We start from the raw sequence: 13,699 nt of genomic DNA, 5'->3' as shown, positions 1-13,699 counted from the left end.
GAGTATGTTCTCTTAGTTGTCCTACACATTTGACATGTATAGAATAAAGACATTAGAAAACTAAGCCAGTGTTAAATCAGTTTAAGAACACCTCAAGAAAGGGAGGTGGGTGGGGTGATTGGCACTGAGGGGGACACTGAGGGGGGCACTTGGCAGGATGAGCATGGGGTGTTATATGTTGGCAAACTGAACTCCAATAAAAAAAAATTTTTTTTTAAAAGAACACCTCAAAACCCTAGCTGGGATTTTCCCAAGAGATCCACAACCCGCTTATTATCTATATTCAACTGAAAATTCTTACTTTCAGGTAGAGGTGAAGATCCTGAATTGATTAAATTGCCAATAAATTCTTCTAAATTTACTTTTCCATCCTCTGAAAGAAAAAAAATGCATGTCAATGAACAGGGAATATGATCAGAGATGGGCAACCATAGCATAATTGCCATACTGAAAAACAGTTTATAGATTTGGCCTTGAAATATAGACATACATATTTAATCAGAAAGACAGACTCATGCATATCTTTCAGACACATACACTAATCTCCTATAGATCTTCCTTTGTATGATGCTACTGAAAATGAGTAGGATTCAACTGGGTAGTAGGTAGAAAAGAGGCTTGGATAATCCATGAAGCAGATAGACCTCTTAAGGATTCTTGAAAAGTTCAAACAGATGCATGTCAGCTAAGATAAAGGATATCTAGAAATATTACTCACCCGTGAGAGCCACATTCTGCACTGATCTTTGAAGTGCATCTTGAGGTAATGGAACTCCTATATTTTTCAGGATGGAGCCTAGATCATCAGGAGTGACCACATTTTTTCTAATGGCAGCCAGAGCTTTCAGGGGGCCTTCGTACAACGTACAAAGTTTTTTTTTAAAAAAGCCACTCAAATATCAATAATGGGTCCTGGATAATAATAGTAATAATAATAACTACTAGTTGTAGTACTACTGCTACTTCTACCACTTATTAAGCATTCAGTCTGAGCTTCCTGGGCACTATGGTAAGTGCTCTATATATACCATTTCATTTAATACCACAAAAATTCTGTGAGGTTGTTACTAATATTTCCCCTTTTTAACAGATGAGGAAACCCAGCCTTAGAGAGTCTAGTCAGTCTAAGCATACAGTTACTAAACATGAAGCCAAAAGTCTAGGCTATCTGATTTTATAGGCAGAATGTAGCCACTAGGCTACACAAATCATTGCAAATATTTAATTAAAGACTGAAGAATGATTACATAAAAAGAAATCTCAGGACATTTGCTTATCTTCATCTCTGGCATATCTGAGGCTGGGAATTCCATCAAAGCTATGATAACTAATCATACAAGTAATTCTCTTGCCAAAAAATAGATAACAAGCCATTGTTTGATGTTGCTATTCTTAATTTTTTTATTCATTGGATACTTGGATGTATCCAACATATATACACAAAAATGTCCCCCAAATATTGGAAAGACTGGCACTGCTATATCAATACCAAAGAAAGGTAACATTGATTTCAGAAAGCATCATGCATGAATTGTTCAAGTAAGAAAGAAATTCTAAATGTTGTACTATGATAAACCCTATCATATCATTAATATTAACCCTGCAAGAGATTTGTTTATAAACCACATATCTAGGAAAGTTTTATAGGCCCATTTAAAAAACCAAAGTTTAAGGACAAAATATTTTGTCAATTGGAAAACATAACATTTTTGTTACATCCTAAACATCTTGGCTCTGGCAATAATTTAATTTTTGTAGCTACCTAAATTCAGCCTAAAACTTAGAGGAAATTAATCTCAAGAACATGGGTGACTCCAAGGAGACCCAGGGGATCCAAAACAGTTGTAAATTTACTAACCAAGGTTCATTTAGCCTAAACTTCAAGGAGACCCAGAAGTTCCACAGATATCATAGATATCTCACATTTGGAGAAGTCAGTTAACTTCACATCAAAACCAGAGTACATTCAATGTTTCATGGGTAAGATAGTAGAGTAATGGGAATACCTATTACATAATATGGAAGAAGCCTGTATGCTTCAGTATTTTCCTATAAGTTTTAATAGTTAATCTTCTTATGATAAAACCCCATTTTAACATCATCCTGCTAAATATCTCATTGGCAAGATTCCAAAAATACCAGTGTACCCCTTTTAGCACCATGGGGAAACAAAACTGGTAGTGTGCTATCACCACACCAAGGCCTGGCCATGTGCTTCATAGACATGAGAGAGTTTCATAGCTCCTGTCCAATAAGAACATATAATTCAAGCCTCAAGAGGCAAAGAATGGGAAAAAGAGGAATACAAAACTTCCCTAGGATAATTCAATATGAGAATAACCCCAAACAAATTCTCATCCAAGCCTAATAGAAAATACCTAATGTTACTGAATTCATTACATTTGATTCCTAATTGATCAGCTCTGTGGATTTATTAGTGAAAGTAAATACAAGTTTGGTATGTAATAAATGACTCAGAAAAGGAATACTTACTATCAAGAGGAATGGATGTAAGCACCTCCTGTAATTCTTCCTTTGGGAAATATATTCCCAGGCCTTTCAGCATAGATTTTACATCATCAACATCAACTTTCTCATTGGTGACTTTGTTTAAGGCATCTGCAAGTTCATTAACCTCTATCAGAAAATATTTTCAGTTTAGATACAAATGCTAAATAATTAGTTTAAGTCATAATTCAAAATATTAGTATAGATATCTAGCAATTTTAATTTTTTTTTATGATAGTCACACAGAGAGAGAGAGAGAGGCAGAGACACAGGCAGAGGGAGAAGCAGGCTCCATGCACCGGGAGCCTGACGTGGGATTCGATCCCGGGTCTCCAGGATCGCGCCCCGGGCCAAAGGCAGGCGCCAAACCGCTGCGCCACCCAGGGATCCCTCTAGCAATTTTAAAAGATGATATAGCACTCACCTTAAATACTCTCTCAAGGTTCATATGTATCTAATTCTCATTTCATACATATAAAACAGATCAGTTATAAAGCAGACTCATAGAAGTTAAACCTTGATATGTGTCTCCTTCTATCCATCTATCTTTACTTCTCATGTTTCCTATGTCCTTTCTGTATGTGTCCAGTGATCTCTCTGCTGCTCCCAGTCACTAACACCTTAATCTGCCTTTTCCCCATTTCTTTATTAAACTTAATTTGTCTTATACTGACTCTCTTTCACTTAGAGTTGAGAACCTTGGTATATAGGGTAATAGCTAATAAATTTGTTAACAGAACGGTTATTTTTTAAAATAATTGGAAACTGAGGTTAATATAAGACTTTTGTGCCTTCCCCCATATGTCAGTCTTCTTATTTAATAACACTAGTGGCCTAATATAGATAATAACATATATGTTACTTCCAACCCTAGGACCATTCACAGCTTCTTCCTTCAATCTGGAAAACTCTTCTCTCAACTCTTCAAGTAGTGGAATCCTTCTCATCCTGTAGTTTTAGCCTAAAACTAGTTTAGTCACATCTCAGAACATGCTTCCCTGACTATCCTATTTAAATTAAGCTACTACACCTTAATGTTGTACCTCCTCCTCGCACATTTTCTCCTTAACATTTAGCACAATTTGTAGTTATTTATCTGTTAATCTTTCTTCAATGAGTTCTCTGGGGTCAGAGATCAGTATTTACCTATCTTGCTTACCAGCACAGTGCCCCTTGTTTGTTAAAAGAATGGACTGAATAAATTGTCTTCCCACTTCTAGTGGCTCCTTAATCCAATACACTGTTAAAGTCAATTTTTAGAGACAGCTCAGCACCTGACACTCTCTTACCCAAAGAATATATTAAGACCTATTTGAGCTAACATTTGATACTCCCTTCAATGTAGACCTACCAACTATCACTCATTCCTCGTCTTTCAAATCTTTCTCATGTCCCCATTCTTTTCTTCCCTTCTAATCTCTAGGTCTTAGTGTTTTCTTGATTCCCCTCTACCTACCAAGATGTTACCCTTCCTTCAAAGACTTCCTCCATTTTGTTTCATAGGAATCTAATCTTCATCTGAACTCCTAAAATAATAAATATGCATCACTAATTTGATCTTATAGAATATTAGTTTTTATATAAATGGCCTAGTTTTTCATCTAAATTTTAAGATTCTCACAGCCTACCTCATGCATTTTTTGTGTTCAATGTATGTGTGCTGGTCATGATTTTAATCTGTAAATTATAATATAAAATTAATTTGTAAGCTAAACTGTTAAGCTATAATACATAAAAAATATATCTGCACGTGGAGTACAATATTTGCTTGTTGTGGGGTTCTAGGTAAGGCACAATTTATTTGAACTTCATTTTTCTCATTCTTTCTAAGACTCCTACTTAACAGGAGAGTCATAAAGAATAGTTGATAGGACATAAATTATGTGAAAGTGCTTACTTAGTACAACATCAAATACTATACAAATGTATTATTATTGGCAACCAACTATTATGACATTATTTGAAACTAAACCAAACAAAATATATCTTTAGAGACTATGAAATAAAACTATGCACTTTTGTCACTAAGATACTTTTTATATTGAAAATAAGAGTTGAAGAGTTTTGGTAAGTTCATAAAACATTAGGCTATTAACTCATTTCTAAAGGGAGTTAGAGTTTTTCAAAATTATACTCAAAAGTTAGATATTTCATGGAAGATATCTATCAGGTGATGCCACAAAACATTTCTGGGTGCCATAATTGAAAAGACAAATATTCAAGTTGGATGAATCACTGATCCCAATAAGTTAAACGTAACTATCTCCATCAGAATGAAAATTCACAAATTCTCCATACAACTACAAAAAGGAATGAGAAAGCTCTTTATATTCTGATATGAACAAATATACAAAATATATTGTTATATTAAAAAATCAAGGATATAGAACAATGTACACATTATACTTCCACTTATGCAAAAAGTGGGTAGAGGGAGAATAAGTATATATACATATATATATATATATACACAAATATATTCATATTTTCTTGAATGGACTAAATACTACCTATATAAGAAACTAGTTACTTATTATAGTTACTGGAGAAAAAGAATAGGAACTGAAGGGAGAGGCCAGATAGGAGAGAGATTTTTACTGTGTATCTTTAAATATTTTATTTATGAGTTATATTTTTATGTAGGTGGTCTATTACTTTTTGACAACTAGATTAGAATTTCCTATATTCTAAAAGTGTATAAAACTTCCTAATTAGATAGAGGAGGGGCAAGATGGCAGAAGAGTAGAGTCTCCAAATCACCTGTCCCCACCAAATTACCTAGAAAACCTTCAAATCATCCTGAAAATCTATGAATTCGGCCTGAGATTTAAAGAGAGAACAGCTGGAGTGCTACACTGAGAAGAGTTCGCGCTTCTATCAAGGTAGGAAGATGGGAAAAAGAAATAAAGAAACAAAAGGCATCCAAGGGGGATGGGCCCTGCGAGGAGCTGGGCTAAGGCCGGGGCGAGTGTCCCCAGGACAGGAGAGCTCCGTCTGGAGAAGCAGGAGCTGCACCAATCTTCCCTGGCGGAAAGGGGCTCACAGGGAGTTGGAGAAGGACCCCAGGAGGGCGGGGACGCCCTCAGGCTCCCTGGGACAGTAACAGAGGAACTGCGCCCCGGGAGAGTGCGCCGAGCTCCCTGAAGGGCTGCAGCGCGCACGGCTGGACCCAGGAGCAGCTCGGAGGGGCTCCGGCGGCAGCTCCGCAGATGGGGCTGCCCGGCCGGAGCGCGAATCCAACAGCGCAGGCCCCGGAGCACAGGGCGCCGGGACACAGCCCAGGATCCGGCCTCCCCACGGGACAGGCAGAGGCCGGGAGGGCCCAGGACAGCAAGGACGCTCCTGACCCGAGCTGAGCAGATCAGAGGACCTGCCCAGGAGCCTCCAGGCCCTGCAGACCAAGAGCTCTGTAGTTACTGCGAGGGCTGACTCCAGGGCTCAGAGCTGGCTGCTGCCACTGCAGTTGTTCCTCCTGGGGCCTCACTGAGCCCTGCACCAGGCAGGGGGCAGAGCAGCTCCCCCAAGTGCTAACACCTGAAAATCAGCACAACAGGCCCCTCCCCCAGAAGACCAGCTAGACGGATAAGTTCCAGGGGAAGTCAAGGGACTTAAAGTATACAAAATCAGAAGATACTCCCCTGTGGTTTTTGTTGTTGTTGTTGTTGTTTTGTTTTGTTTTTTGTTTGTTTGCTTTTTTATTTGTTTCCTTCCCCCACCCTTTTTTTCCTTTCTTTCTTTTTCTTTCTCTTTTTCTTTTCTTCTTCCTTTTTTTTTTCTCTTTTCTTTCCTTCTTTCTCTCCTCTCTTTTTCTCCTTTTCCCAATAACTCGCTTTTGGCCACTCTACACTGAGCAAAATGACTAGAAGGAAAATCTCACCTCAAAAGAAAGAATCAGAAACAGTCCTCTCTCCCACAGAGTTACAAAATCTGGATTACAATTCAATGTCAGAAAGCCAATTCAGAAGCACTATTATATAGCTACTGGTGGCTCTAGAAAAAGGCATAAAGGACTCAAGAGACTTCATGACTGCAGAATTTAGAGCTAATCAGGCAGAAATTAAAAATCAATTGAATGAGATGCAATCCAAACTAAGAGTCCTAACGACGAGAGTTAACGAGGTGGAAGAACGAGTGAGTGACATAGAAGACAAGTTGATGGCAAAGAGGGAAACTGAGGAAAAAAGAGACAAACAATTAAAAGACCATGAAGATAAATTAAGGGAAATAAACGACAGCCTGAGGAAGAAAAACCTACATTTAATTGGGGTTCCCGAGGTGGCCGAAAGGGACAGATGGCCAGAATTTGTAATTGAACAAATCCTAGCTGAAAACTTTCCTAATCTGGGAAGGGAAACAGGCATTCAGATCCAGGAAATAGAGAGATCCCCCCCTAAAATCAATAAAAACCGTTCAACACCTCGACATTTAATAGTGAAGCTTGCAAATTCTAAAGATAAAGAGAAGATCCTTAAAGCAGCAAGAGACAAGAAATCCCTGACTTTTATGGGGAGGAGTATTAGGGTAACAGCAGACCTCTCCACAGAGACCTGGCAGGCCAGAAAGAGCTGGCAGGATATATTCAGGGTCCTAAATGAGAAGAACATGCAACCAAGAATACTTTATCCAGCAAGGATCTCATTCAAAATGGAAGGAGAGATAAAGAGCTTCCAAGACAGGCAGGAACTGAAAGAATATGTGACCTCCAAACCAGCTCTGCAAGAAATTTTAAGGGAGACTCTTAAAATTCCCCTTTAAGAAGTTCAATGGAACAATCCACAAAAACAAGGACTGAATAGATATCATGATGACACTAAACTCATATCTCTCAATATTAACTCTGAATGTGAACGGGCTTAAAGACCCCATCAAAAGGCGCAGGGTTTCAGACTGGATAAAAAAGCAGGACCCATCTATTTGCTGTCTACAAGAGACTCATTTTAGACAGAAGGACACCTACAGCCTGAAAATAAAAGGTTGGAGAACTATTTAACCATTCGAATGGTCCTCAAAAGAAAGCAGGGGTAGCCATCCTTATATCAGATAAACTAAAATTTACCCCAAAGACTGTAGTGAGAGATGAAGAGGGACACTATATCATACTTAAAGGATCTATCCAACAAGAGGACTTAACAATCCTCAATATATATGCCCCGAATGTGGGAGCTGCCAAATATTTAAATCAATTAATAACCAAAGTGAAGAAATACTTAGATAATAATACACTTATACTTGGTGACTTCAATCTAGCTCTTTCTATACTCGATAGGTCTTCTAAGCACAACATCTCCAAAGAAACGAGAGCTTTAAATGATACACTGGACCAGATGGATTTCACAGATATCTACAGAACTTTACATCCAAACTCAACTGAATACACATTCTTCTCAAGTGTACATGGAACTTTCTCCAGAATAGACCACATATTGGGTCACAAATCGGGTCTGAACCGATACCAAAAGATTGGGATCGTCCCCTGCATATTCTCAGACCATAATGCCTTGAAATTAGAACTAAATCACAATAAGAAGTTTGGAAGGACCTCAAACACGTGGAGGTGAAGGACCATCCTGCTAAAAGATGAAAGGGCAACCAGGAAATTAGAGAAGAATTAAAAAGATTCATGGAAACTAATGAGAATGAAGATACAACCATTCAAAATCTTTGGGATGCAGCAAAAGCAGTCCTAAGGGGGAAATACATCGCAATACAAGCATCCATTCAAAAACTGGAAAGAACTCAAATACAAAAGCTAACCTTACACATAAAGGAGCTAGAGAAGGGATCCCTGGGTGGCGCAGCGGTTTGGCGCCTGCCTTTGGCCCAGGGCGCGATCCTGGAGACCCGGGATCGAGTCCCACGTCTGGTTCCCGGTGCATGGAGCCTGCTTCTCCCTCTGCCTGTGTCTCTGCCTTCTCTCTCTCTCTCTCTGTGACTATCATAAATTAAAAAAAAAAATTTAAAAAGGAGCTAGAGAAAAAACAGCAAATAGATCGTACACCCAGGAGAAGAAGAGAGTTAATAAAGATTCGAGCAGAACACAATGAAATCGAGACCAGAAGAACTGTGGAACAGATCAACAGAACCAGGAGTTGGTTCTTTGAAAGAATTAATAACATAGATAAACCATTAGCCAGCCTTATTAAAAAGAAGAGACAGAAGACTCAAATTAATAAAATCATGAATGAGAAAGGAGAGACCACTACCAACACCAAGGAAATTCAAACGATTTTAAAAACATATTATGAACAGCTATACGCCAATAAATTAGGCAATCTAGAAGAAATGGACGCATTCCTGGAAAGCCACAAACTACCAAAACTGGAACAGGAAGAAATAGAAAACCTGAACAGGCCAATAACCAGGGAGAAAATTGAAGCAGTCATCAAAAACCTCCCAAGACACAAAAGTCCAGAGCCAGATGGCTTCCCAGGGGAATTCTATCACACGTTTAAAGAAGAAAGCATACCTATTCTCCTAAAGCTCTTTGGAAAGATAGAAAGAGATGGAGTACTTCCAAATTCGTTCTATGAGGCCAGCATCACCTTAATTCCAAAACCAGACAAAGACCCCACCAAAGAGGAGAATTACAGACCAATATCCCTGATGAACATGGATGCAAAAATTCTCAACAAGATACTGGCCAATAGGATCCAACAGTACATTAAGAAAATTATTCACCATGACCAAGTAGGATTTATCCCCGGGACACAAGGCTGGTTCAACACCCGTAAAACAATCAATGTGATTCATCATATCAGCAAGAGAAAAACCAAGAACCATACGATCCTCTCATTAGATGCAGAGAAAGCATTTGACAAAATACAGCATCCATTTCTGATCAAAACTCTTCAGAGTGTAGGGATAGAGGGAACATTCCTCAACATCTTAAAAGCCATCTATGAAAAGCCCACAGCAAATATCATTCTCAATGGGGAAGCACTGGGAGCCTTTCCCTTAAGATCAGGAACGAGACAGGGATGTCCACTCTCACTACTGCTATTCAACATAGTACTGGAAGTCCTAGCCTCAGCAATCAGACAACAAAAAGACATTAAAGGCATTCAAATTGGCAAAGAAGTCAAACTCTCCCTCTTCGCTGATGACATGATACTCTACATAGAAAACCCAAAAGCCTCCACCCCAAGATTGCTAGAACTCATACAGCAATTTGGCAGCATGGCAGGATACAAAATCAATGCCCAGAAGTCAGCAGCATTTCTATACACTAACAATGAGACTGAAGAAAGAGAAATTAAGGAGTCAATCCCATTTACAATTGCACCCCAAAGCATAAGATACCTGGGAATAAACCTAACCAAAGAGGTAAAGGATCTATACCCTCAAAACTATAGAACACTTCTGAAAGAAATTGAGGAAGACACAAAGAGATGGAAAAATATTCCATGCTCATGGATGGCAGAATTAATATTGTGAAAATGTCAATGTTACCCAGGGCAATATACACGTTTAATGCAATCTCTATCAAAATACCATGGACTTTCTTCAGAGAGTTAGAACAAATTATTTTAGGATTTGTGTAGAATCAGAAAAGACCCCAAATAGCCAGGGGAATTTTAAAAAAGAAAACCATATCTGGGGGAATCACAATGCCAGATTTCAGGTTGTACTACAAAGCTGTGGTCATCAAGACAGTGTGGTACTGGCACAAAAACAGACATATAGATCAATGGAACAGAATAGAGAACCCAGAAGCGGACCCTCAACTTTATGGCCAACTAATATTCGATAAAGGAGGAAAGACTATCCATTGGAAGAAAGACAGTCTCTTCAATAAATGGTGCTGGGAAAATTGGACATTCACATGCAGAAGAATGAATCTAGACCACTCTCTTGCACCAAACACAAAGATAAACTCAAAATGGATGAAAGATCTAAATGTGAGACAAGATTCCTTCAAAATCCTAGAGGAGAACACAGGCAACACCCTTTTTGAACTCGGCCATAGTAACTTCTTGCAAGATACATCCACGAAGGCAAAAGAAACAAAAGCAAAAATGAACTATTGGGACTTCATCAAGATAAGAAGCTTTTGCACAGCAAAGGATACAGTCAACAAAACTCAAAGACAACCTACAGAATGGGAGAAGATATTTGCAAATGACATATCAGATAAAGGGCTAGTTTCCAAGATCTATAAAGAACTTATTAAACTCAACACCAAAGAAGCAAACAATCCAATCATGAAATGGGCAAAAGACATGAACAGAAATCTCACAGAGGAAGACATAGACATGGCCAACATGCACATGAGAAAATGCTCTGCATCACTTGCCGTCAGGGAAATACAATCAAAACCACAATGAGATACCACCTCACTCCAGTGAGAATGGGGAATATTAACAAGACAGGAAACAACAAATGTTGGAGAGGATGCGGAGAAAAGGGAACCCTCTTACACTGTTGGTGGGAATGTGAACTGGTGCAGCCACTCTGGAAAACTGTGTGGAGGTTCCTCAAAGAGTTAAAAATAGACCTGCCCTAGGACCCAGCAATTGCACTGTTGGGGATTTACCCCAAAGATACAGATGCAATTAAACGCCGGGACACCCGCACCCCGATGTTTATAGCAGCAATGTCCACAATAGCCAAACTGTGGAAGGAGCCTCGGTGTCCATCGAAAGATGAATGATAAAGATGATGTAGTTTATGTATACAATGGAATATTACTCAGCCATTAGAAATGACAAATACCCACCATTTGCTTCAACATGGATGGAACTGGAGGGTATTATGCTGAGTGAAGTAAGTCAATCGGAGAAAGACAAACATTATATGTTCTCATTCATTTGGGGAATATAAATAATTGTTAAAGGGAATAAAAGGGAAGGGAGAAGAAATGTGTGGGAAATATCAGAAAGGGAGACAGAACATAAAGACTCTTTTTTTTTTTTTTTTAAAGACTCTTAACTCTGGGAAACGAACTAGGGGTGGTAGAAGGGGAGGAGGGCGGGGGGTGGGAGTGAATGGGTGACGGGCACTGGGGGTTATTCTGTATGTTGGTAAATTGAACACCAATAAAAAATAAATTAAAAAATAATAAAAAAATAAGAAAATTTAATCTTCTGCATGCATATGATTATCAATTTCCATTCAGTTATTTCCAGATACTTCTTGAATGTATCACAAGGCTAGTTAACACCTACGTTTTTACAACATTATTAAAAATCTATGTCATTAGTCTCATTTCTCTACATTTATTTTCCACAGTGCAGCAAGAGAGGTCTTTGTCTTTAAAAAAAAATCTAGTTATGCCTCTGAATAAAACCCTTCAGGAGACAGAACATGAAAGACTCGTAAGTCTGAGAAATGAACTAGGGGTGGTGGAAGGGGAGGTGGGCGGGGGTGGGGGTGACTGGGTGACGGGCACTGAGGTGGGCACTTGACGGGATGAGCACTGGGTGTTATTCTATATGTTGGCAAATTGAACACCAATAAAAAATAAATTTATAATTAAAAAATAAAATAAATAAAAAAATAAAACCTTTTAGTAGCTTCTACTTGCCCCAAAAGTACAAAAAACAAAAACAAACAAAAAAAAACACATTGTGGGTAGGGTAAGAGGCTATAGACCAATACTCCTTACAAATGTGTTAAAGTCTAAGTAAAATACTAGAAAACAGGATTTAGCAGTATAATCAGAAATTAAAGTTCTAGATACTTAAGACATACAGGGGATCCCTGGGTGGCTCAGCAGTTTCGCACCTGCCTTTGGCCCAGGGCACAATCCTGGAGTCCCGGGATCGAGTTCCGCGTCGGGCTCTTGGCGTGGAACCTGCTTCTCCCTCTGCCTGTCTCTCTCTCTTTCACTCTATCATAAATTTAAAAAAAAATAAATTTTTTTTTAAAAAGACATACATTCTCATGGAGGGCAATTAGGCTTTCAAGGAGGAAAACTAGTTCTTAGAGAAAGAGAAAAAATCTTAGCTGTTACTATGGTTTGTGGCCACAGTACATCAGCAAATATTTATCTGTGGTATTAAATGTTCATGGGCTATGAGGCAGTGAAAAAGAACAAAAATGTCCAGAGTCCAGAAATAAATCTCCATATGTATTCAGCTAATATTTGACAAGGGATCCAAGAACATCCAATGGAGAAAGGACAGTCTCTTCAATAAATGGTTGGGAAACTGGATAATTATATCCAGAAAAATGAAATTAGGCCTCCATCTTACACAAAAGTTACCTCGAAATGAGTTAAAGACTTAAATGTAAGATCTGATATTGTAAAAATCCTAGAAGAAAACATAAGGAAGCAGCTTTCAGACAATGGTCTTGGTAATGATTTTTTTGGATGTGACACCAAAAGCACAAACAACAAAAGCAAAAATCAACAAGTAGGCCTTAAGTAAGCTCCAACTTAAAAGCTTTTGTACAGCAAAAGAAACAATCAGCAAAATGAACAGGCAACCTACAGAATGAGAGAAAATATTTGCAACCATATATCTGATAAAGGGTTAATATCCAGAATATGTAATTCACACAGCTCAATAACAAACAAAATGATGGGGAAAAAATGGAAAAAATGGGCAGAGTAACTGTATAGACATTTTTCCAAAGAAGACATTCAAATGGCCAACAGGACATGAAAAGGTGTTCAACATCACTAATCATCAGGGAAATGCAAATCAAAACCACAATGAGATATCATTCACACCTATTAGAGTGGCTATCATCAAGAAGACAAGAGATAAAGGTTTGCATGGATATAGAGAAAGGGATTCCTTGTACACTGTTGGTGGCAATGGAAATTGATGTAGCCACTATGGACAACAGTTGGAGGTTTGCCCCAAAATTAAAAATAGAACTACCGTATGATCCATCAATCCCCCTAATGGGTATATATTAAAGGAAATGAAAACAGGATATTTAACAATTATCTACACTCCCATGTATTTTGCATCATTATTCTCAAAAGCCAAGATATGGAAACAACCTAAATGCCCATCAAAAAGTGAATAAACAGATGTAGCATATATATATATATATGGATCTTGAGGGCATTATGCTTGCTTAAAGGAAATAAACCAGACAAGGACAAATACTGTATTTATCACTAATTTGTGAAATCTAAAAAAGCCAATCTCATAGAAATGGTAGTGACCATTGGTAGTTGGTAGTTTCTAGCAACTTAGGAGGTGTGGTGAGTTGTGAAGATGTTAAAAGGTACAAA

At 38.3% G+C, this 13,699-nt stretch overlaps 1 protein-coding gene across 1 annotated transcript in view; it reads right to left on the bottom strand.

Annotated features, from left to right (window-relative positions):
• The window catches only part of EFCAB13 (EF-hand calcium binding domain 13), a 127,174-nt gene that overhangs the window by 41,524 nt on the left and 71,951 nt on the right, over positions 1–13,699 (bottom strand). Inside the window, 2 exon segments of the mRNA XM_038546015.1 lie at positions 302–373; positions 2,494–2,619. Coding sequence (XP_038401943.1) covers positions 302–373; positions 2,494–2,619 — 198 coding nt within the window.

Source organism: Canis lupus, chromosome 9 (assembly GCF_011100685.1).
Source record: "Canis lupus familiaris isolate Mischka breed German Shepherd chromosome 9, alternate assembly UU_Cfam_GSD_1.0, whole genome shotgun sequence".
Classification (NCBI taxonomy): domain Eukaryota; kingdom Metazoa; phylum Chordata; class Mammalia; order Carnivora; family Canidae; genus Canis; species Canis lupus.
The sequence above is the reverse complement of the archived record's forward strand: the minus strand, read 5'-3'. Positions and strand labels throughout refer to the sequence as shown.